Source organism: Giraffa tippelskirchi, chromosome 5, assembly GCF_054371585.1.
Source record: "Giraffa tippelskirchi isolate mGirTip1 chromosome 5, T2T-mGirTip1v1.2.pri, whole genome shotgun sequence".
NCBI classification, from domain to species: domain Eukaryota; kingdom Metazoa; phylum Chordata; class Mammalia; order Artiodactyla; family Giraffidae; genus Giraffa; species Giraffa tippelskirchi.
Window position 1 is genome coordinate 93,615,237 of NC_137279.1, and position 26,329 is coordinate 93,641,565.

Here is a 26,329-nt window from a genome sequence, read left to right on the forward strand (position 1 = left end):
GACTACTTTACCTGCCTCCTGAGAAATTTGTATGCATGTCAAGAAGCAACAGTTCAAACTTGACACAGAATAATGGACTGGTTTCAAATGGGGAAAGGAATACGTCAGGACTAAATATTGTCACCCTGCTTATTTAACTTCTATGCAGAGTACATCATGTGAAATGCTGGGCTGGATGAAGCACAAGCTGGAATCAAGATTGCTGGGAGAAATATCAGTAAGCTCAAATATGCAGATGACACATCCTTATGGCAGAAAGCAAAGAAGAACTAAAGAGCCTCTTGATGAAAGTGAAAGAGGAGAGTGAAAAAGTTGGCTTAAAACTCAACATTCAAAAAATGAAGATCATGGCATCTGGCCCCATTACTTCATCATGGCAAATAGATGGGGAAACATGGAAACAGTGACAGATTTTATTTTCTTGGGCTCCTAAATCACTGCAGATAGTGACTGCAGCCATGAAATTAAAAGTTGCTTTCTCCTTGGAAGAAAAGCTATGACCAACCTAGACAGCATATTAAAAAGCAGAGACATTGCTTTGCCAACAAAGGTCTGTCTAGTCAAAGCTATGGTTTTTCCAGTGGTCATGTATGGATGTGAGAGTTGGACCATAAAGAAAGCTGAGTGCTGAAGAATTGATGCTTTCAAATGGTGGTGTTGGAGAAGACTCTTGAGAGTCCCTTGGACTGCAAAGAGATCAAACCAGTCAACCCTGAAGAAAGTCAGTCCTGAATTGGAAGGGCTGATGCTGAAGCTGAAACTCCAATACTTTGGCCTCCTGATGCAAAGAACTGACTCATTGGAAAAGACCCTGATGCTGGGAAAGATTGAAGGCAGGAGGAGAAGGGGTTGACAGAGGATAAGATGGTTAGAGTCCATCACGACTCGATGGACATGAGTTGGAGCAAGCTCCGGGAGTTGGTGATGGACAGGAAAGCCTGGCGTGCTGCAGTCCATGGGGTCGCAAAGAGTTGTGCACGACTGAGCGACTGAACTAAATAATCAAGAAGCTTTTCCTTTTATCTGGTTATATATGTGCTCCTTTCTTATAGAATAGAGGTACTTCATCCCCTCCCCTCTTATTAATATGATTCAGAGTGGATGTTTTTATTGGTTTACTCCTTGTTTTTCTCTTTTCTAAACTCAGTAATATAATAATAATAATGATAACTTATGTTTATATAATATTTCATGGGTTATAAGGCACTTTGATTGATATTATTTCACTTAATCTGCATGGCATCACTGGTGGGAAGATATCTGTCTTTTACAGAAGAAAAAAATTAAGAGTCTGTTGCCAAGGTAACCCAGTTAAGTTGTAGATCTGAGACATAAGCCCTTGATTTCTGATGTATTATCTGGGCATTATAGAGTAATAATTAAGACAGTTCTAGAGCTAAAGTGCTGGCCTCAGAATGTGGCTTTGTCATTATTAGCTCTTGGGAAAGTTTCTTAATCGTTCTGCCTCAGTTTCTTCCTCTGTACAGTGGGAAAAAGAACGGTCCCTACCTCATATGGTTGTCATGAGGAATAAGTGAAGTAATGTGTATAAGGTGTGTAGAAGAATGCCTGACCTAATAGGAATATTCAGTGAATGCTGGGTGTTACTACTGTGTTATTACCACATCTGCCATTCTCACCACTGTTCCATCATAGCCTTCGCTGATTTCCAGGACCAGACAGCTGGCAGGTGGTTTTTCTTTCACTGTTGACTTTTTGGGTTGTGTTCTGGGAGCAGTTGCTTTGGTATTCTGGTGATGTTCTTGGTTTATTTGCAGAAGAACATGACAGTGAAGAAAATGAGAAGAGGCGAAAAAAGAAAAAGGGTACCAAGAGGAAAAGAGATGGAAGGGATCAAGAAGAAAGGACTTTGTCTTGTGACCTGAAGCTGGATGACGTGCTTGACCGCACCTTAGAGGACGGCGCCAAGCAGCACAACCTGACAGCAGTCAACGTGCGAAACATCCTTCATGTGCGTAAGGCTGGGGCAGTTGTGTAATGGGAATACAGCTCTTTCACAGGAAGCAAATAGAAATAATTAGGAAACTTTGCAGTCTTGGTATATAAATTACTAATATTATGAGTTCCTGGTGGTAAAATATTCTACATTTCAAGGTAGCTTTCTCTTTGCATTTGGCACAAGTTTGAAATGTTAACACACGTGAAAGAACTTAATTGGGAAGATAAACTGTTAGTCAGCTTCCTTCCACTGATTTGATTGTTTCTTGTTTAGCAGATTCGAAGATAATGGGAGATGATCATGTTCAAGGTGTATTTACTCTTGTGGGTGGATATGTCTGAAAAGATGCCCAGTTAACAGTTTTCAGTACTTTGTACATAAGCAAATTCTCTTCTTTGCTATGTAGAAGTACAACTATTTATAAGACTGCTGTTGTTTATTACTGTTTCTCTTAAGCAGATGGTTAACTGGAGAATTTTTTTTTATGTGCACCATTCCTGTTAGTATCAACTAATGAGGTTGAGCCATTTGCTTACTACATTGTTGGCAGCTGTGTGTTTCTCTCCACAACGTGCTTCTTTGCTTTCAGTTGCCTTGCTTTACCCTAATCTGAAGCCATTTGAGTATCTAGCCCTCATTTATCTTCTGCATACATCTAGCAGAATTACATAGAGATGAGTATTATCTGGATAATACATCTTTGTTTCATAAAGTGAAATTTCCTTTCTCCAGGAAGTAATCACAAATGAACATGTGGTAGCTATGATGAAAGCAGCCATCAGTGAGACGGAAGATATGCCAATGTTTGTGAGTTGTTCTTGTTCTTTCAATGTCATGAGACAGAGCTATCTGTAAACTGGCAAAGTATAGGAACGAGGTCATTTGGAAGTTTGTAAATAATGTAAGTTAGGGACAAACTCAGTCACTCTGTGATGTTTATTGACTATTTTCTTCTCATTTTCCTTCTTAGGAGCCCAAAATGACACGCTCTAAACTGAAGGAAGTGGTGGAAAAAGGAGTGGTGGGTGTTCTGTTTTTTCTTTGTTGTATATTTAGTTTTGTTATTATCTAATTCCAGGTTATTTGTAGGGAAAAAAACTGTAGGAAAGATTTATTATGATCTAGGTTTTCCTCCTTAAAGAAATAGTTGTAAAAGGCAAATAGACATGTGGAGATGGAATATATGAAATTATTATCATAGTTTATTTTTATTTTAGTTGCTTTTTTGGAAGTGCTAGGTAGATAACTTTTGGAACGTTTGAAAGCAATGAGCAAGGACAGTTTTTCTATTCATGTCATGAGATATGTGGCAAGGTGATTAAGGTAGTATATTTCAAATTGTGTTTCAGGGAACAGTTTCATCACGATCACCCTAGTATGGCTCCCTCACGAGTACTTACTGAAAAATGCACATTTTGGGGCTTACCTCAGACTGAGGAATTGGGAACCATGGGTAGGGGCTGGGAATATGCATTGTTGAATACTAAGGTATGAGAGCCACTTGAAGACTTTTGAAGCATTCTGGTACAGTAAAGCAAGCTCTTTGATGCTAGGGACTATATTTTCTTCTGCTTAACAAGCACATGTCCAGCTTGTGCTGACCTTTTGTGACAAGGCAGGAGATAGTCCTGAGGGAGTCCATTCTATCTCTGATAGTAAGGAAGATTTGCCTCCTGGACCCAAAATACGTATAGTTTTTGTCTGTTTGTCTGGTTCTGTTCCTTGCAGCCCTGTAGAGGAAATATCTGCTCCTCTTTCATATGACCTTTCCTCTAGTTGAAGAATACTAGTATATCTTCTCGTAATATTCTTTTCTTGCTAAATGTCCTCCAACTTAAAAAAAAAATTTTTTTTTGGTCAAGTTGCACAGCACATAGGATCTTAGTTGCCTAACCAGGGATCGAACCTGAGGCCTCAGCATCGGAAGGTGGATTCTTAACCACTGGACCACAAAGGGAAGTCCCATACACTGGCTTTATTTAACAGTCACATAATATATATCTATATCTATATCTATACCTATATATCTATATATAGATATCTGTCTAATTGACTAACTCGGGTTGCATAAAGTGAAATTTCATCTTCAGGAAGGTAATTACAAATGAACATGTGGTAGCTGTGATGAAAGCAGCCATCAGTGATACAGAAGTTATATGAAGTCTGCCTGACATAGAATATAATTAACATTAATTCCATATTTGACTTGGAAAAAAAAAACAACCCAAGGAGATCCAAATCAGGCTCTAGATTGTATTTACCAACCATGTATATAGTTGCATAGAAGGTGGACATTCCAAGACTGTAATTTATATAGGGAGCAAGGTTTAGAGTCCATTTCTCTTGCCTTTTAATGCTTAATAGACTGACTCCTTCCTGATGGATTTGACAGTAGGGAAATCTTTTGGTTTAAAAACAAACGTGAGACAAACTATGGACCTGAATCACATTACTCCCTTTACTCTATATTGGGCCTGGCTACACAGAGCTAGATGAATAGCTACAGCATAGCAGGGTTGAGAAGATAGAGAGGACCTAAGGATTCTTGTAGAGACAAAACCTAATGACCTATTGGAGTTTGTTCGTGATGATTTTGTTTGGGTCACAATTAGATGGTCAAGAAATTATACCCTTCAATTATATGCTCTAATGGCATTTTGTCAGGAGTATATAAGAGATTTTAAAAGATTCTTTAAAACTCTCCCCCCCCAACTCTATTCTTTAAAAAAGAAAAAGTTAAAAGAATTTTAGAGTGAATCTAGATTCCATCTAGACTTAACAATTGTAAAATTTTGCCATATTTGCTATATGTGTATATATATATCTATTTTTTTCCCTGTACTGTTTTGAAAAGAAGCTATGTACAAATTGATACTTCACCCCTAAATCCTTCCCTAAGAACTTTCCATGGCTGGCTTTTTGGAGGCATACTTACAGTGCTGCTGCTAAGTCGCTTCAGTCGTGTCCGACTCTGTGCGACCCCACAGACGGCAGCCCACTAGGCTCCGCTGTCCCTGGGATTCTCTAGGCAGGAATACTGGAGTGGGTTGCCATTTCCTTCTCCAGTGCATGAAAGGGAAAAGTGAAAGTGAAGTTGCTCAGTCGTGTCTGACTCTTAGCGACCCCATGGGCTGTAGCCTACCAGCCTCCTCCGTCCATGGGATTTTCCAGGCAAGAGTACTGGAGTGGGGTGCCATTGCCTTCTCCCATACTTACAGTAGCTTTATGTAATTGATTAAGAAAAATTACAATTTATGTGATAGATTATTAATTGATGCAAATGGCTGCTATTGCCTATAATATCTTAGATTTGTGTACTGTGGTTGTTTACAAATAGTTTTCACATTTATTGTTCTATGTGAACCCAAGCTGTAATATAAAGTAGGCAAGACAGACACTTTGTCCATTTATGGGTAATACAGATTATTATTAGGTTTATGGCAGAAATGCTAATGGTGGGAAAAGATTTGTCTCTCCTTTTCTTCTGCCAAGCTCTGACAAATATTTGAGAGTGTAGATCAGGACCCCTACATCACTGTAGTTATGTGTTAGTCCCATGGCTCCTTGTGATGGTAGAGAAGTAAAAATGAAAAACAGTCTATTTTAGTTAGGAGAACTTACCTATTTATATTCTTTGTTGGTAGGTAATTCCAACATGGAATATTTCACCAATTAAGAAGGCCAATGAAATTAAGGTAAATTTGGAAGAGGTAATTCTATTCTTCTCAAGAAAGACTTCATCAGTCTCAAAACCCTTTTATTTGTTAACTTTTTTGGGACCTATATATTTAGTTGAATTTTAGCTTTGGTTTTTTCCATTCTATTACTCTTAGGTTTGACTTTCATGCTAGAAATTAAGAATTGTTTTTTTAATTTATTTATTTATTATTTTATTTTTGGCTGTGCTGGTTCTGTGCTGCGAGGGCTTTTCTCTAGTTGCAGAGAGCGAGGGCTAGTCTCCGGTTGTGGTGCACAGGCTTCTCATTGCAGTGGCTTCTCTCGTTCAGGAGCCTAGGTTCTAGAGCTCAGGCTCAATAGTTGTGGCGCACAGGCCTCGTTGCGCTGCAGGGTGTGGGATCTTCCTGGCTCAGAGATCGAATCTGTGTCTCCTGCATTGGCAGGGGGATTCTTTACCCCTGAGCCACAAGGGAAGCTCCTAGAAATTTTTTTTAACTCTTGACCCTTATTGCTTGCTTTAGATACTTATGCTCTTAGGATTTCCTTTTACCTGCTCTGCTTTCTTCCCTTTACTTTCCAAGTACATATGATTCATATTTTCTAATCAATTTATTTGTTTCTATAATTATACTTATGTAGCCTCCTCAGTTTGTGGATATCCACCTTGAAGATGATGATTCCTCAGATGAAGAGTACCAGCCAGATGATGAAGAAGAAGATGAGACTGCTGAAGAGGTCAGTGGTTACCTGTGTGAGTGTTAGTAGGTAATATAGAAAATTTTTGGCTCCACAAGGCAGACTGTACTTTGCTTTCTGAGTAATATCACTTGTTCTATACAGAGGGTTGAAACATAGTACTTTTTTCAACTCCTTTCTTTACATAAATCTAAGACTATGACTCCTTTTCATGTTCCCTTGATTTTTTTCATGTCTTGTATTATGAAATATAATACACATGTAATGTGTAGAACTGTGCATAGGATAAAACAAAACTATACAGCTTGAATAACTATAAGTCATTAAATGTAATGTTGCCAGACACCTCTTACCACAATCACTTCTCTTCCCCTACAGATAACCGCTATCTTGACTTTTTGGTAGTTGCTTCCTTGCTTGACCTGGGTTCGATCCCTGGGTTGGGAAGATCCCCTGGAGAAGAGAAAGACTACCCACTCCAGTATTCTGGCCTGGAGAATTCCATGGACTATACAGTCCATGGGGTCACAGAGTCAGACACGACTGAGCGACTTTCACTTCATTTCCTTGCTTACCTTTATAGTTATATCACCTAAATGTACAGCTCTACACACTAGGTTCAGTTTTTTATTGTTTCTGAAACTTATGTAAATGGAACCATTAGTGTATATATTCTTTTGTGTGGCCTTTTTAAAATTTAGTTCAACACAAGTCATTTGAGATTTTATGTTTGCTTGTGGCTGTAGTTTTTTCATTTTCATTATAGCTATGTAACAAGTCTATTTTTTAATGTGTTTTTTGACTTGTTTGTTAAAGGATTTTAAATCAGTGCCTTACAGTTTTACAGAGGTTATGACACTGGTGACTATAGTGATCTGATTTCTGTTCCTACTTCAGAAAATTAAGCTTCTATTTAAATTTTATTCTTTTACTCTGACTAATTCAGTGATTGATATTTTGTGATTCATTCTATTGAGATACTTCAGACTCAATAGAATGAGGTAGGGGCATAAATGTGAAAGTGAAGTGGATTTGTTTTGTAGAGTTTATTGGAAAGTGATGTGGAAAGCACTGCTTCATCTCCACGTGGGGCAAAGAAATCCCGATTGAGGCAGTCTTCTGAGATGACTGAAACAGATGAGGAGAGTGGCATATTATCAGAGGTAAATCCATACTATGCTAATAAGATAAATCAGAAATACTGTATAAGTAGATTATTTAATTGTATAAATAGATAGTTTATCCAGGTGATTCTGAGCTGTCATCTTTTACCAAACATGATTCGAGATCAGTAACCATGCCATTATCTTCCTTGTATTTGTGACTAGTTATAACTGAATTTCCAAGTGCCTTAAGTCAGTGAAGGGTTAAGAGAAAACTGGAACTCAGTGACAGGGAGAGAGATTTTTGAGTTTTTGTCAAGGGTCCAAATATGAGTGACTGGCAGGGTTTCTTTTCTTCTACCCTTTTCTTTTTTGTATATGTTTTCTAATATTCTAAAGCCATTTTATTTTATTTCCCATTTTCAGTAACCTAAGTAGCATCTGTTGGCTTCATTGGAAATAGGATGAAACCTATTAGATTAATGTACTTGACAATGTCTTTGTTTTTTTTTTACCTCTATCTGGCTGGGAAGAGAAAAATCACTAGCATGTGAAAGATGTGCTTCTCTCTTCCTGCTTCTTTTTTTTCTCCCACTTTTCCTCCCCTCCCACCTTTCATTTTTTAACATAGTTGTCTCTTTTAATTAGGCTGAGAAAGTCACTGCACCTGCCATCAGGCACATCAGTGCTGAGGTAGTGCCCATGGGGCCTCCACCTCCACCAAAGCCCAAACAGACCAGGGATAGTACTTTCATGGAGAAGTTGCACGCAGTAGATGAGGAGCTGGCTTCCAGTCCGGTCTGCATGGATTCTTTCCAGGTGAACGTAACTCTAAATTGCTGAGAAAGCAAATGGAGTAATTAGTTGTTGCTCAAATTGGGAAGGGAGAACGGAAGATATTACATTCTGATATAATAAGTTCGTGTCATGAAATTGTAGGTCTTTGGTAGTATTTGGTTTGTACCATTTTATTGTAAGTGAGAATTAAGTGAGAATGGCAGTTCGTAAGAAAGGAATAAAAGTATGTGACAGAGCATTTTTTAAAAAAACTATCTGTCTGCACTGTATCTTCGTTGTGGCATGTGGAATCTTTAGATGCAGCCTGCGAACTCTTCGTTGAGGCATGTGGGATCTAGTTCCCTGACCAGGGATTAAACCTGGCCTCTGGCATTGGGAGTGTGGAGTCTTAGCCACTAGATAACCAAAGAAGTCCCACAGAGAGAATTTTTGAATGTGGAACATAGAAACAGCCTTCAGCCAGATTCCTCAAAACTAATTACCACAGTTGCTTTAAAACATCTTCTTCTTTCTCTTTGTACACATATTTTTTTTCCTGAGTCACTTTGGAGTGTGCTGCAGTTATGATGCTCCTTTACCCCTAAATACCTTAGTGTATATTTCCTAAAAATGAGGACATTTGATTATGAAAATGAGGACATTTGATTATGAAAATAAGGATGTATAATATTATATATAAAATCTATTAAAATCCTTATTTGGATTTTACCAATTGTCCCAATAGTTTTTTGTATAAAGCCAAAGAAGAACAATTTTTTTGTGATCCAGGATCCAGTTTAGGATTCTATGTTGTATTTAATTGTCTTGTCTCTTAGACACTTTTAATTGGGAACAGTTTCTCAGTCTTTCTTTGTCTTTCATAACCTTGACATTTTTGAACCTTATGAAGCAATTATTTAACAGACTATTCCTCCATTTTGACTTTTCTAATAGTTCCTCATAATTTGATTCAGGTGATGTACTTTTGGCACAAATATCCCAGAAGTGATGTGTCCTTTTCAGTGCATCGTATCAGGAGGCACATGACTTCTGTCATGTTAAATTTGATCATATGGTTAAGGTGGTGTCTGCTTTTTTTCCCCTTGCTGTAAAAATGTTATTTTTCCATTTTAAAATCAATTAATATGTATCTTTTTTTTGAGGTAAAACATCTTTTCACCCACTTATTTTAGCATCCATTGCTTATTCTTTTCACCCACTTATTTTAGCATCCATTGCGTATTCTTGATTGAAATAATCATTACTATGGTTATTGTCAAATGGTGACTTTCTAAATACCATCATTAGCTAGTTCTATTTTTTGATAAATTTAAGCATGAATTTTATTTATTTATAAAACTTTATTTTATATTGGAGTATAGCCAGTTAACAATGTTGTGATAGCTTCAGGTGCCCTAGGTAGTTCTTTTTAATGTTTAGGTTTTCCTCAGTAGTCTTGCCAGTCAATGAAAAATATGTCTGTCTTAAAATTTAAAAACAGAATATTGAATAAAACAGCTCTGAAAGGACCATTTAATTTCTAAAATTTTTAAAAAAATTTTTGGCTGAGTTGAGTGGCATGCAGGATCTTAGTTCCCCAACCAGGGATTAAACCTGTGCACCCTGCCGTGAAAGTGCAGGGTTTTATAACCACTGGACTTCCAGGGAGGTCCCAAGGGTCACCGTGCTTTGGAGTGAATGAGTAATAGTGTTGGGATATAATAGTTTTTATGTAATCATTTATTCATACACATACTGAATGACTGAAGGTGGGGAATAACAGTGTACAAGACAGAAAAGGTCTTTCCTCTTGGACCTTATCGTCTGTTGGAGAGAGATAAACCATAAATGCATAAATTATGTCAGAGATGGGTAAGAAATGAACTAAATAAAAGCAAGGAAATAAGATAGTGCCTATTGTAGTGCTGTACAAGGATGATCAAAAAAGTCCTCCTTGAGGGCACATTTGAGCTGAGATCTGAATAAGCAGGAGGCAAGCATCTAAAAGATCTGGGAACATTTAAAAAAGCTTTTTTGTGATATTTTCCAATTTAATGTTAAAAATGTCCCTTTGGCTAACACGTGGGAAATGAACTATAGGAGAGCAAGAGAGGAAACAGAAATCTGTTGGGATATTATTGCTGTAGTCTAGGGAGAACTTCCTAAATTGATCTACAAATTCAGTACAACCACTTTCCAAATGCGAGCTGCTTATTTTGCAGAAATTGACAAGCTAATCCTAAAATTCACATGGAAATGCAAGGGACCCAGAATAGCCAAAACAGTCTTGAAAAAGAAAATAGTTGGAAGTCTGTACTTGGTGATTTCAAAACTTATTACAAAGTTACTGTAATCAAGACAGTCTTGTACTGGCATAAGAATAGACATATAGACCAGTGGAACAGAATTGAGAGTGCAAAAGTTAACTCTTAGGGCTTCCCTGGTAGTCTAGTGGTTAAGAGTGCACCTGCCATTGCAGGGAACACAGGTTCAGTCCCTGGTCTGGGAAGATTCCACACACTGCAGGGCAGCTAAGCCTGTGCACCATAGCTACTGAAGCCCGCATGCTCTAGAGTCCACTTGCGGCAACTAATGAAACCCTCATGCCTTCGATCCTGTCCTCCACAAAAAGAGAAGCCCACACACCACAACTGGAGAGTAGCCCCCGATTACCACAGCTAGAGAAAGCCCTTGTACAGCAGTTAAGACCCAATGCAGACAAAAATAAAGGAAAAATTTTTAAAAAATTAAAAAAAAAACCCTCTTAATTTGTGGTCAGTTAATCTTTTAGGACTTCCCTGGTGGCTCAAACAGTAAAGAGTCTGCCTGCAGCGCGGAAGACCTGGGTTCGATCCCTGGGTCAGGAAGATCCCCTGGAGAAGGACATGGCAACCCATTCCAGTATTCAAGCTTGGAAAATCCCATGGACAGAGGAGCCTGGGGGGCTACAGTCCATGGGGTTGCAAAGAGGCTGACACGACTGAGCGACTTCACTTTGAACTTTTTAATCTATAACAAGTGTGCCAAGACCAATTAATGGGGAAAGAATAGTCTTTCAACAAATGGTGCTACAATAACTGGAAATAAGTTCATTTCTGTGGGTTTTTTTGGGGGGGGGGGTTTTTTTTTTTTTTTTTAGATTCCACATATGAGTAATATCATATGTTACTTGTCTTTCTCCACCTGACTTGATTTACTTAGTATGTCCATCCATGTTGTTGCAAATGGCATTATTTCATTCTTTTTAAAAATATACTCTGAGTATCTTTTAAAGTATATATATATATATTTGTTTGGCTGCATCGGGTCTCGGTTGCAGGACATAGGATCTTTGTTGCATCATGCGGGATCTTTCGTTGTGGCACGTGGACTCTTTAGTTGTGGCATGTAGGCTCAGCAGTGTGGGGTGTGAGCTAAGTTGCTCCACTGGGATCTTAGTTCCCAGACCAGGGATAGAACTTGATTCTCCTGCGTTGTAAGGCAGATTTTTAACTACTGGACCACCAAGGAAACCCCCATTACTTCATTCTTTTTTTTCTAATGTTTTATTTTTTTAAATTTTTTGGCTGCACCATGCAGCATATGGAATCTTAGTTCCCCAGCCAGGGATTGAACCTGTGTCCCCTGCAGAAGAAGCCTGGAGTCTTAACCACTGGACCACCAGGGAAGTCCCCATTATTATTATTTTTTAATGACTGAGTAACATTCTTTTGCATATATGTACCACATCTTCTTTATCCATTCATTTGTCAGTGGACATTTAGGTTGCTTCCCTGTCTTGGCTGTTGTAAACAGTGCTGCAGTGAACAGGGGGGTGCATATATCCTTTTGAATCTTATTTACAAAACAGAATCAGACTCAGTCTTAATAACAAACTAATGGTTACCAGAGGGAAGAATAGGGGAGAGGGCTAGATTGGAAGTTTGGGATTGACATGTACAGACTGCTATATTTAAAACAGGTGACTAACAGGGACCTACTGTATAGCAACAGGGAACTCTGCTTGGTATTCTGTAATAACCTAAATGAGAAAAGAATTTGGAAAAACAATAGAAAATAAACAAAAAACAATTGGTGCTGCAACAACTGAAAATTCGTATGTGAAAGTATGAAGTTTGATTTTACCTCAAACCATACTCAAAATAGATAACTCACCTAAATTTTAAGAGCTGAAACTATGAAACTATTATAAGAAAACAATAAATTTTTGTGACCTTTGATTAGACCTTTGATTACAATACTGTAATAAGTAATGAACTCTTATAACTCAACAATAAAAAGACAACCCAATTAAACAATGGGGAAAAATATGAATAGACATTTCTCTATTCCTTTTTTCTCAATAAAAAAGAATGAAGTACTGATACATGCTACAGGATGGATTAACTTTGAAAACATGCTAAATGAAAGCAGCCAGAGACAAAAGGCTGCATATTGTATGATTCCTTTTGTATAAAATTTCCATCATAAGCAAATTCATAGTGTCAGAAAGATTAGTGATTATTAGAGACTGGGATCAGGGAAGAATGGGGGGCATTTGCTAGGAAAAATGGAGTTTCTCCTGGGGGTGATGGAAATGTTTTAGAATTAGATAGTGGTGGTGCTCACTCAAGTGTAAAACTTACACAATTATGCACTTTAAAAGAGTGAGTTTTATGGTATGTAAATTTTTTCTTAATGTAAGGACAATGACATCAAGTTTTTTGTTCGTTTTTTTGTTGGTGGTGGTGCTGAAATTTTGGTTTTAAAGCTGATGTCATTATAAGATACAGGGATATATTATACAACATGAGGAATATAGCCAGTATTTTATAATAACTATAAATGGAGTATAACCTTTAAAAAAGAGAGATTGGTACTACCACCACCAACAAAAAACAACAAGAAAAAATAAACAATTGATGTCATTGTCCTTGATGTTTCTCAAAGAATGATAAACCCAAATGATTTAGAGAAGGGACCCTGTGGTTTAAGCTAAGAAGAGATGCACACAGGATATGATGAAGTTGGGAGAAACTGAAAGCATTAGGCATCCAGTGATAGATTTTTGTTTTCTTTTCCATTGTCTAGCCCATGGATGACAGTCTCATTGCTTTCCGAACTCGCTCTAAGATGCCACTGAAAGATGTTCCCTTGGGGCAGCTAGAGGCAGAGCTCCGAGCTCCAGACATCACCCCAGACATGTATGACCCCAATACAGCAGATGATGAGGACTGGAAGATGTGGCTGGGAGGTTTGATGAATGATGATGTGGGGAATGAAGGTAACTGCTTTTGTTTGCATTTACTATCCTCTCTGTCCATGGTCTCTATGGTAAAATTTTTGTTAGTTAAAATCTTAAGGAAAGGGATGTTTTCAGTTGATTTAATTTTGTATTTAACAATATACTCTAAATAGGTAGTTAAATCCCCCCTCCCTTTTTTCTGTTAAAGAGTCTTTTGGGGAATCTTTTGATTGCTAAGATTCTGCTGCTGAAACATAAATGTACATACAATTTTATATACGATTGTATGAGAGGGCATCGTTTTACTCAAAGACTATCGTGTTAGTTAAGGTTCTTCCTGATGCAAGTGAAAGAATCCTAACTCTCAGCTTGCTGAAGGGCAAATGAAACCAGACTTTGGAAAGGGCAGAAAAACCTGCAGTGGAATTGAGGCACTGTTTAGGCCCGCTTTCTCTCTCCACAGCTGTTATCTCTACTTCTTTTTGTCAGCCAACTGTATTCTTAAACCTTTTTTTCTACAAGGCTGGAAATATGATCATAAGCACACCATTCACTTCTTGCTTTGTTCCCACATCAGAGGAAATCTCCCCTACAGGCTCCAGTTCGAAAAGTCCAGAGGAGCAACTCTGATTGGTTTGGTTTGATCACATACCCACTCTCTTGGTGTTGAATGGCTTTGATAGGAAGACTGTTTAAGTATGGAGGCCTGTGATTGGCAGCACCTCATAAACAATGTTGTTGGAATAAGCAGTTACTCAAAAGAAGTGATGGTGTTTCCAGAAGTAGGGAAGGAGAATTGATCAGACAAGCAACGTTGACTACAGTCATACGTGGTGTAAGAATCCTTGCTGCAATCCTTATTGTTTTAGAATATAAGTAAAAGTTCTCTCTTTAAAACAGTGAAATAAAGATTGTTAAAATTGTTTTTGGTGATTTTTTTTTTTAAGTGTACTGTAGTGAAAATCAGGTATCACTCATCATTTTGTGCAGTGTTTTTGTAAATATAGAGGAAATGAGAGATTGCCTTAGTTTGTAGTGCTTTCCAGATGATTCCTTACCCCTTTGAGAATGTGCTGAAAGTTATGCAGCCACTCCCTGGAAAAATGTCCACATCTACATACATTAAGCTTTTTTATGTCACTTTTTTGGGGGAGATTTATAATTTTCTTGAAGTTTATTTATTGACACTTCCTTTTTCTATCAACCCATCTCGAAGTCCAAGGCTCACAAGGCTCAAAAACCTCTGCAGAAAGGAATGAACAGGGACGAAGATAATTCTATCCATTTTATAAAAGTCTCAGAAATTCATTGTGTTACTTTGTGTTTCAGAATCCATGTGTTATACTGCTAGAATTAGAATCCAGTTTAGTTTTCTAGGAACATGTCTCGAAGTCTCAGGGGGCGTGAAAGCATTTTTTAAATGCGTATGATACTTCATAAGCAAGCTCTGCATTTTATCCTTAGACCTAAGCTAAGACAAAATATCGATAGTGATTATGTCTTGTGGGTTTATTAGTTCAGCAGCTTTGGTGCCTTGATTGTTCACACCTTGGTTGAAAGAGCTGAGATACTGGCTATTGAGGAGGAAACGCCAGACTGGGTTGGCTGTCAGGATTTTGGGAACTTGGACAGTGTTTCTCATAGTTAGTGTCTAGAATTTGAATGAGAATCAGAGTGTGTAAGGATGTTTGTGTTGGATGGTGTTAAGATGCAAATTCCATTCCAGTGCCTTGCCTTGTACCTACTGAATCAGAATCTCTAATGGGTATCGTCTAGGGATCTAATTCTTGTGTATCCTAAAGGTTGGAAATTACTGGCATGGAAGGAATAGGAGAGTATGATAAGGGTCAATTGAGGAAATGGAATAATGGTTAGTGGGGAGGGTGGAAATCTTTTCTTTAAAACAGAATTGTTTTGTTTCCTTAGTATGATCCATTTAAAAGAATATGAAGCCAGTGACTAGGGTAGATTTAGAAACCACATCTACCAGCTGAATTTAGTGAGTGCTGGTAAGTAGGAAATAATGCTAGATATAGATCATAGTACCAAACTTCAGCCATATGCTGTTTATTTTTGTAGTATTACGTGGTTATTTTCATATGTTCCTAGTACCATCTGGTCTTCATATTATTAAGAGTCTCATTTGCAAAAAGTAATTTAAGAGGTCTACTAAAGGAGTGGGTACACCAAATTGAGATCATCTGGGTAGATGCTGACATTGGGTGTTAATATCAGTCAACAAAGTAATTAGACCCAGAGGGTAGGTTCCACAATCAAGGTACTAAAAGCCAAGCAAAACTCAGAAGAAACCTTCCCAAATGATTTTTCAGCATGTTTACCCAATAAATTCTCTGAGAATATCTGCTGGCCCACTCATATGATACAGGCAGAAGCCTTCTTTGTAGATCTTGCACCTAAACAGATGGGGTTTCAAACATGTGTACAGTATCCATTTGGTATAGGTTTTCTCCAGAACTTATATTATTCAGCAACATTTGTAAAGAATCTGCTTTAGAGCAGATTACATAGAGGCTTACATAGAAAGTACTGTAGAGATTAGGAAGACAGGATTCCATCCTAAGGATTTAAAACATTTTTATTGGGGAGATTACCTATAGATGGGTGAAAAATACTTCACATTTAAATAACTATATACAAACAATGCAGATTTATATATTGTAAACAGAATAAATGTTGAATAAAGAATACCAAGTTAGCTAATACAACATTGTAAGTTAATTATACTCCAATAAAAATTTTAAAAAAAGATTATCAGGTTAGATTGGGCTTTATCAGTACAGATTTTTCAGTGATGGTGTATCAAAGATGTGTGTGTATATATTTTTATTTTTAATGAAAGATACTCATTTCTTGTGAAAAATCAAAACATGGAAGGGCACAAAGTGAAAAGGAAGAGTTCTGTTCTTCAGTCTTTGTTAAGTCTTTCTAACTATTTTCTGTGTATCTAGTCAAGCACATATTTATCTTATTTTCCATGAAAGGCATCATACTATACATGTTATCCTGCATCTGCAACTTGCTTCTTTCACTTAATATAATTTAGAGATCTTTCTATTGTAATGTATACAGATATCCCTCTTCTGTTTAATGGCTGTACAGTGGTAAGGTGTTTTTGTTTTAATTCAGTTCCTCAGTTGCACTAGCTACATTTCAAGTTCTCAGTTGCCTCACGTGATTACTGTTGTACAATGCATATGTATTAGAACATTTCCAGCCTTGCATAAAGTTCTGTTAGATGATGCTCATCTAAAGTTGTCTTGGGAAAAACTTCACCTTAATATAACAATTCTTTATTTTATTAACTCCTTCACCATTTTTATTTGGCAGTCTGTAGGGAAAGAGCAAATTAGCCAAGATGGTGGTGGTCAGGCTCTCTTGCCCCACACCCTCTTGCTCTTGCCCCACGTTTTGTAAATATATGGTTATGTAACAGCTGAGATCACTTAAAGCACTGCGCGTCATGAGGTACCTTCTTGGCCATGGGCCACTTTTGTTCTGTAAACACATAAAAGCTGCCCCTGAAAAGCCCTTGAGGCTACATTATGGCTGTGTGTCAGCTGAAAAGCCCTTGAGGCTGCATTATGGCTGTGTGTCAGCTGTGTCAACCACGAGAGAATACAGTGTGTCTGCTGCTTCAGCTGCTGTGCCAGCCTGGAGAGAATAAACAGTCTGCAGTTACTATGACTCTTTGAGTTTTCTTCCAGCTTCCCTGCTTGCGCCTTGTCTACCCTGGGTTCAGAGAACAGTGTGCACAGTGAGGAACAGCAAGACAATTGGCATAGTTGACAGGATACCCAGGTAGAGGAGCCTGAGGCTCCAATGGATGGAGGAAGCCAGTGGCCACCACATAGCATGTGTTACCAGGTGGCCGCAGTTTCCTTGATGTGGGCCCTGATGGAAGACTGGGAAGCGGTGGGTCGTTTACCAGATAGCATTGAAAAGGCATTACAAGTGGTGAGTTCCCATTTGCCTGACAAGGTGGCATGGACTGCCGCTGGCACCGTGGGGTGGATTTTCTTAACTGCCTTGAAGGCTAATATAGATAGTGCCCTCTGTGATGCCATGCAAGTGTGCCAGTTGCAGAGACACGAAGAGTTGGAACCTTGCATATGTATGCTGAAACAGAAGATGCATGGCCTTAAGGAGGAACCCAGTGCCTCGGATGATGAGGTAATGAGGGATGATGATGATGAACATCGTGAGACCTTTGGTCCCCACTTGGCAGCGAGGCCCTATTTAGAGCAGAAAGTGAAACATGAGCAGCCTATGGCCTAGGGGGAGCATCCTCAAGGGGCCCCCAGTGTGACTGAGTTCACCACGTATTGCCCATGTACTCAGGTGGAGTTGGTCGACTTAGGTAAGCAGTTTCAGCAAAAGCAAGGAGAACTGTTGGCAGCATAGCTTTTGTGACTCTGGGACACAGGAGTGTTTGGTATCCTTTGTTCCGGGGACAAAATAGAACAGTTGGCATGTATAACCACTCATCCCTCATTGAGACAAAGGTTGCAGAACACTAGGCTACTCATGCAGGGGGTGCCTAACCAAACACATACCCTGATGGAGTGGATTAATGCTGCCATCCACACCATGTGGATGAATGCAGGAGAACTCCCAGACACTAGCTATGGAGGCAACTGCAACTGGAGCAGCTGTTAACCAGGTGTGAGAAGCACCCAGAGCAAGAGATACAGTTACATGAACTCATGATGTGAGCTGTGATCCTGAAGATACAGATTCGTGATTGAGCTGTGAATGCCACAAAAATCCCCTCTTTGGAGGGGTGGGCCTGCCTTCTGTGGGAGGATTTTGTGAGTCCTTACTGAGAGAAGTAGAGGGAGAGCGTGCAAGACACCATTTTGAAAGTGTGAAGAGCCTGAAAGGGGCCCTAGCTGGCAGGGGCCGCTTTTGGGTTACACAGATGCAAATGTGGGCTGATTTGTGTGAAGGTATACTGTAATGGCTGTGTCCTGTCTTTAGATCTAGCTGTGTCCTCTCTTGCAGATTTAGAACAGTGTACTGTGAAGGCTGTGTCCTAGATTTAGAACAGGGTACTGTGAAGGATGTGTGCTATGATGTGTTACTAACTTCTGACTCTCTTGCAGATTTAGAAGTGTGAAAGCATTTGGAAGGAATCATGTGGGTGGGCTGTGAATGCTGCAGAAATCCCTCTTTGAACGGGTGGGCCTGGTGCCTGTGGGTGGTTTTGCGGTCCTTAGTAAAAAGCCCTGCAGGGGTGGAATTGCCCCTGTCGAGGCTTTCCTGCAATCTCACAAGGGCAGACGGTGGGCTGGCCATGGAAGATAAAGGCACTCCACATGCAGTGAGTGGCTCTTCTAGCCCCATGAGGGCAAGGACTGCAACATGAGTTCCAGGTGATACCGGGCATTGGGTTTTGCTCTGCATTGGGGATGTAACTGTTTGTTGTAGCATCTACAGCTGTTGTAGAATGTGGGTTCAAGGGTCTGTGTTAACTCACCAAGGGAGTATCGTGGAAGATGGAGTGCACATGGATTGTGAGGCGAGAGACCCTGAAGGAGTGGAATGTAAGGAAAGAGCAGATTAGTCAAGATGCTGATGGTCAGGCTTTCTTGCCCCACAGCCTCTCACTCTTGTCCCATGTTTTGTAAACACACAATTAGGTAGCAGCTGAGATCATTTATAGCACTGCGTATGTATGTCAGATGTACCCACTTGGCCATGGGCCACTTTTGTTCTGTAAACATATGAAAGCTCCACCTGAAAAGCCTTTGAGGCTGCGTTATGGCCAGCCTGGAGAGAAGACACACGTCTGCAGTTCCTATGACTCCTTGAGTTTTCTTCCAGCTTCCCCACTTGTGCCTTGCCAACAGTGTGTGAACAGTGAGACAATCTAAAAGACATGATCGCATCAACATTAGAGAAAATTATGAAGGAGAAAAATGTCCCTATTTCTGTATTCTTATATAACAAATGTGTAGTATTTTTTGTGTATTTTTAGTTATTTCTGAGTCTTATTGTAGGGATATAATTTTTTCATGCTTATGAGTATTATATGAGTAGTGTACTTTTGTCATGTATATAATGCTTAAATTCTGCATGTATATTCTATCTTATACTAAGCCATCTTAATTATAGTCATTCCTTAATTATTGGGAATTAGGGTTATTTTTTTTCTTTTACTGTCAATGCCTCTGTATAAAGAATTTTGCAAAAATATTATTTTAATGAAATGCACTACTTTAAGTGGGTTTACTGAGATAAATTACATGTTCACTTTTTTGACTTTGGCTGCATTTTGAGAAATTTAAGTCTTGTTTGGAGGAAGGAAGGAACTTAGCTTAGTGGGGAGAATAGGTGAGATGAGTCAACTGTAGGAAATGATCTATACACAGGCATTGAGGAAAAAAAGAATAAGTAGTTTAAAAACTTCAGAATAGGGAGTTCCCTGGGGGTCTGCTGGTTAGGATTCTGCTTTCACTGCCAAGGGCCTGGGTTCAATTCCTGGTCAGGGAACTAAGATCCTGCAAGCCACATGGTATGGCCAAAAAATAAATAAAAAAAAAACTTCAGAATAAATGTGCTTTATTGGAATAGATTTCCTGTGGTGCTGAACATCTTAAATATTCTTTAGAGATATGAGTTTACAGTTGAATAAGTGTCTGAAACTTTTTTTTCCTAGATGAAGCAGATGATGATGATGATCCAGAATATAATTTCCTGGAAGACCTCGATGAACCAGACACAGAGGATTTCCGCACTGACCGGGCAGTAAGAATCACCAGTGAGTCTGTGTGTGTTATGAGTCCTGCTCTTGACTCCTCCACATCTAGCTTTGTTTACTTTGCAGAGTTTTGAGGGTAAAGCAGCCCACTCAAGACATTTAACCTTCCTCTACCTATTTATTTCTATTATTCTTTACATTTACATCTATATTCAGGAATCCTATCAACATCCCACAGTCATGTATTGAGTCCAGTATTTGGCAACGATTGTACCAAAATGAGTAATACATGGCCTCTGCCTGTAGGATGTCAGCTTAGTAGGGGGATACAGACAGAAACAGTTACAGTACAAAGTGATAGGTGCTATAATAATAGCTTGTATGTTGGTGGCCTAAAAGAGGGTATAGTGTCCTATGTATACTATCTATGGCTTAGGGAATGACTCACAAAATGATTCACCTTAGTTTAGAAGGAGCAATAAGAAGGTTTTGGTGAATGGGAGCAGAGAGGGATTTTGTAAATAGAAGAATGTTTGCAGACCATGAAATTATGAAACAGCAATACGTGTGTTTTGAAAATAGTAAGTTGTTTGATTTAGTTATCTGAGTTGTGGTAGAAAGTAAAGCAATGTTCAGTTCATGGAGAAACTTAGATTTGATTTTTAATCTATCAAAAAAGAAAGCTCAAAAAGTTTTAAGCAGGAAATCAATAGGAACTGATTTGGATTTTAGAAATATTATTTTGATTTAATGCCAGTTTAATGTATTGATTTTGGTGGGTAAAGAGAGCAAGATTGGAGGCATAGGAAACAATAACTTGGCTTGAGTCATTTTTTATTTTTATTTTTTATTTTTTTTTTGAGTCATTTTTTAAAAAACATTATTCCATTGCTAGTTTGCCAATAATGGATAACATGTTTCAGGAACTGTTGATTTGTATTGAGTGTGTGCAAGTCCCTGTACTTGGATAATATACACCATGTGGTGAAGGTAAAATGTTGGCTCTTGACAAGGTTATGAAGAAAGATTTATCAGTATCCAAAAGTTTTATTATGTACCTAAATAATGTAGGTACATTTCAAATGCTGACTCATTTGAAAAGACCCTGATGCTGGGAAAGATTGAGGGCAGGAGGAGAAGGGGATGACAGAGGATGAGATGGTTGGATGAGATCACTGACTCAACGGACACGGGTTTGGGTGGACTCAGGGAGTTGGTGATGGACAGGGAGGCCTGGCGTGCTGCGGTTCGTGGGGTCACAAAGAGTCAGACACAACTGAGCGACTGAACTGAACTAAAATGATGTAGGTCTTTGTGCAGAGAATTATGTAAGCACAATCCTTTAGATGTTCTGTTTTGTTGCTTTAGTTCATCTTTCATATTGTTTTTGAGATTAGAGTGCCATTTTCTTTATGAAGGTCTTCCATTTATTTTGGTAAGTTATGACAGTTAAGGTTAGAGGAAGCATTAAAAGGAAAGCACCAAGAATCAAAGAGAAAGTGTAGACAAAAAAGGCTAGAGGATTTAGATTTTGAGAAAACTGTGAAGGATTGTCTAGGAAAGTATGAGAAAAACCAAGAAAGTCTGCATTTCAGAAACCAAGGGAAGAGTCAAGAAGGAGTGACTGGAATACAGTGTCATGTGCTAGTGGTTATGAAACATTATTTGCTTGAAGCAGAAAACTAGGAGATTGCATTTCAGTTTAGTTCTCATCCTGGAATACATTTGCCTTCCCCTTTTGTTTGTCTGTCACTTTCTTCAGTTGACCTTGAAGAACTTGGGGGCTAAGGATGCTAAACCAATGTGCAGTGAAAAATCTGACTGGAAGTTTTGACTGTCCCTAAACTTAACTACTAGTAGCCTACTGTTGAAGGCTTAGCAATAAAGTAAATAGTTGATTAACATGTATTTTGTATGTAATGTGTTTTATGTGCTATATTCTTAAAGTAAGCTAAAGAAAAGAAAATGTTATTAAGAAAATCATAAGGAAGACAAAATACATTTTTATACTACTGTTTTATCCATACTTCCAAATGTAAGTTTGTGTTAATCTGTTTACAAGATGAATCATCTGTCAGTATCTACATTAATATTATCTCATATGACACAGAATACTATAGACATACATGTCACAAGCACTGGATATGAAAAATTAAAAGGTAATGTGAAAAATTCATGTTTATTTACTGGTATAAGGACTCATGTATTGATAATGAAGAAGCAACACTGACGGCTTGATAGCCTAGTGTAACTGATAGAATTGCTTCACAGTACTCTTGCCTAAAAATAAATGAATTGTTACAGAAATTTTATGTCATACAGTATTACAGTCATTAAAAAATTAAGATGATGGCATCAAGTCCCATCACTTTATGGCACACAGAAGGGAGAAAAGTGGAAGCAGTGACAGACTTTATTTTCTTGGGCTCCAAAATCACTGCGGACAGTGTCTGTAGCTATGAAGTTAAAAGATGTTTGCTCCTTGAAAGCTATGACAAACCTAGACAGCATATTAAAATGCAGAGATATCGCTTTGCCGACAAAGATCCATACAGTTAAAGCTAATGAAGAAGCAGCAATATGATGGTTTGATGTCGTGTAATTGATAAAATTGCTTCACAATACCCTGGCTATACACTGATGAAAGAATTGTTACAAAATTTTTATGGCATACAATATTACAGTCATTAAAAAAACTCGAGATCCTGCCATCCACTCCCATCACTTCATGGCAAATAGAAGGAGAAAAAGTGGAAGCAGTAACATTTATTTTTTTGGGCTTCAAAATCACTGCAGATGGTGACTAGCCATGAAACTAAAAGACATTTGCCCCTTAGAAGACAAAGTATTAAAAAGCAGAGACATCACTTGGCTGACAAAGGTCCGTATAGTCAAAGCTCTGGTGTTTCCAGTATTCATGTACAGATGTCAGAGTTGGACCATAAAGAAGGCCAAGTGACGAAGAATTGATAATTTTGAACTGTTGGGACTGAATGGAGATCAAACCAGTCAATTCTAAAGGAAATCAACCCTGAATATTCTTTGGAAGGACTGATGCTGAAACTGAGGCTCCAGTACTTTGGCCACCTGCTGTGAAGAGCTGAGTCATTGGAAAAGACCCTGATACTGGGAAAGATTGAGGGCAGAAGGAGAAAGGAGCAGCAGAGAATGAGATGGTTAGATAACATTACTGACTCGGTGGATGTGAATTTGAGCGATCTCTTGGAGATAGTGGAGGACAGTGGACCCTGAGGTGGTGCAGTCCTTGGGGTCGCAAAGAGTTCGATACGACTTAGCATCTGAACAACAACATTACAGTCATATTCATGAACAGGATTGGAAACACTTAAATTTTTTATAATTGTGATAGACTGATACAGGGTTTCTCTAGTTACAAGAGAGAGGCATACTGTAAGGTAATGTAATTCTTTGAAAAAGTGTAATTATAAATCAGTAATTAACACATAGTTGAAAGTGAAAGTGTTAGTTGCTCAGTCATGTCCGACTCTTTGCAAGTCCATGGACTGTAGCCGGCCAGGCTCCTCTGTCCATGGAATTCTCCAGGCAAGAATACTGGAGTGGTGTTGCCATTTCCTCCTCCAGGGCATCTTCCCAACTCAGGGATTGAACCTGGGTCTCCTGCATTGCAGGCAGATTCTTTGTGAAGTTTGCTCAGCGTTCAGATGTTCTTTCGATAAATTTGTGGGGGAGAGAGTGGTCTCCCCGTCCTATTCCTCCGCCATCTTAGCCCTGCTGCAGGCAGATTCTTTACTGTCTGAGCAACCAGGGAATCCCTAACACATAGTTAATTTTATGTTCTATCACTCAGTCTTGCACAAGATTTTCTAATACTTGGGCAATGATAATGATGAGGACACAAAAACATCTCATACACTTCTTGCCATACAATTATTAAATTTTCACACAAAGGCAAACACATCCACCACAGATAAGTTTATTAACTGTATGCATGATGACTGTTTACTATTCATTAAGTCATAGTGGATCATCATAAAGGCCTTTATCCTCTTTGTCTTCACATTGAATCAGCTGAGGAGGAAGAGGAGAAAGAAAAGGGGTTGGTCTTGCTCTCCCATGGGTGGCAGAAGCAGAAGAGGTGGTGGAGGAGGAAGGGGAGGCCGAGAGTGTAACTTTATGGAAATACATTATAATTTCTGTCTGACTTTTTGCTTTTTCATTTCTCTAAAGATGTTTCTGTATGGTCCAATCCTTCTCCCCACCATATGCTTTGGTTTCAGAGTCTATATATCATGAAGACTTCATGTAAAAGAAATCAAAAAGAGTCTTGAATAATCAGAACTCTTCTGCCAGGTTGTCTAATATCAGTTTGTTTTCTGACATAGCTTCTCCTATGTCTTCTTGCTCATGGTCTGGCACTGGTCTGGAAGCGCTCATCTCCATCAAGTCACCTTCTGTTAATTCCTCTGGTGTGGTGTCTGTTAGCTCTTGAATTTCTCTAGGATCCAAAAGTTGAATCTTTACCCCCATGTTTTTTGGGCTATATTCACAATCTCTTTCATGATTTCCTTGATTGGCTCTGTTGTAAATCCTGTGAATTCATGCGTGACTTCTGAACACAGTTTTCTCCAGTGGGGATTTATTGTTTCAGGTTTGATGGCTTTTTTGGGGTTTTCTTTAACAGCGATGGCATCTTCAATAGTGTAATCCTTTCTCCAGACTTACACTCTCTTCATTGAGGACTCTTCTGTAGTATTGTTAATCCTTTCCATAGAGTATCATGTGTAATGAGGCTTAAAGATCCTGATGACTGCTGATCTGAAGGCTGAATTTAGAGACGTGTTCGGAGGTGAGTTGACCACTTAAGACACCTTCAGTGTTGAATTCATTGGGTTCTGGGTGGCCAGGGGCATTGTACAGTATCAAAAGAAGCTTAAAAAAAGAGGTATTTCCTGACTTTAGGGACAAAGCATCGATGAAACCAGTCTAGAGAAAGGGCCTCCTTTTTTTTATATCCAAAGACTGGTAGCTCCTGTTTATCTTTTTCTTTCAAGGCTCTGGGGGTGAGCAGCTTTATAGAGGACAGTCCTGGTCATAAACCTGACTCATTTTTCACAGAACAGTAGACTTAGCCTCTCCCGTCCTGCCTTAAATCCTGGTGTTTGCTTTTCTTTCTTAGGAGTTAACTTAACGAGTTAACGTCCTTTGTGGCTTTTTTTTTTTTTCCCTCTTCCAGGTTAGGGCATTTTCATCTGCATAAAAACCTGTTCAGGCAGGTATTCCTTCTCAGTGATTTTCTTAATGCCATCTGGGAACTTGCCTGCTGCCTCTGCATGAGCAGAGGCTGCTTCTCCTGTTATCTTGACAGTTTTTAAGCCAAACCTCTTTCTAAAATTACCAATCCATCCTTCGTTGGCATTAAATTCTCTAGCCTCAGATCCTTCACCTTCCTTTTGCTTTGAATTGTTATATAATGACTTTGCTTTTTCTCAAATCATAGTAGATAGGTATGCCTTTCTTATAGCAATCCTGCACTCACATAAAAGCTGCGTTTTCAATATGAGATAAAAAGGTATTTTCCAAAAAGCACAAGGTTTTTGTACCTGCTGGCATAGCTGCAGCTATGGCTTCATGAATTTCCTTTTCTTTTTTACAGTAGTCCTTATACTGGCTTCATTTATCTCGAAATGGTGGGAAATTGCAGCTGTAGACCACAGTCTCTGGTACATATCAGGCACTTGAGCGTTTTCTTGTAATGTCATGACTGTGTTTCTGCACTTCAGCTAGCAGCAGGTGGTAACTATGAAATTATTGCAGAAGTACAGTATGCTGCTGCTGCTAAGTCGCTTCAGTCATGTCCGACTCTGTGCGACCCCATAGACGGCAGCCCATCAGGCTCCACCGTCCCTGGGATTCTCCAGGCAAGAATACTGGAGTGGATTGCCATTTCCTTCTCCAGTGCATGAAAGGGAAAAGTGAAAGTGAAGTCGCTCACTCGTGTCCGGCTCTTCTCGACCCCATGGACTGCAGCCTACCAGGCTCCTCCGTCCATGGGATTTTCCAGGCAAGAGTACTGGAGTGGGGTGCCATTGCCTTCTCCGGAAGTACAGTATATGCCACAGTTAATTTTATGCAGTTATAATTTCATACTGAATCTTTATATTTGTATTTCTCTGAGTGGCACTTTGTGT

The 26,329-nt window shown here is 38.9% G+C and overlaps 1 protein-coding gene across 10 annotated transcripts in view; it reads left to right on the top strand.

Annotated features, from left to right (window-relative positions):
* GON4L (gon-4 like) overlaps nucleotides 1-26,329 on the top strand; it is a 79,481-nt gene that overhangs the window by 21,547 nt on the left and 31,605 nt on the right. For all 10 annotated transcript variants that reach the window (XR_014054916.1, XM_081494193.1, XM_081494196.1 and 7 more), the window contains exons 4-12: nucleotides 1,779-1,972; nucleotides 2,693-2,767; nucleotides 2,931-2,981; nucleotides 5,605-5,655; nucleotides 6,278-6,373; nucleotides 7,378-7,497; nucleotides 8,086-8,256; nucleotides 13,285-13,477; nucleotides 20,118-20,219. Coding sequence is in view for 9 of the 10 variants with exons in the window: in XM_081494193.1 (XP_081350319.1) it covers nucleotides 1,779-1,972; nucleotides 2,693-2,767; nucleotides 2,931-2,981; nucleotides 5,605-5,655; nucleotides 6,278-6,373; nucleotides 7,378-7,497; nucleotides 8,086-8,256; nucleotides 13,285-13,477; nucleotides 20,118-20,219 (1,053 nt within the window). In the remaining variant the exon portion in view is untranslated. The remainder of the gene's footprint in view (nucleotides 1-1,778; nucleotides 1,973-2,692; nucleotides 2,768-2,930; nucleotides 2,982-5,604; nucleotides 5,656-6,277; nucleotides 6,374-7,377; nucleotides 7,498-8,085; nucleotides 8,257-13,284; nucleotides 13,478-20,117; nucleotides 20,220-26,329) is intronic.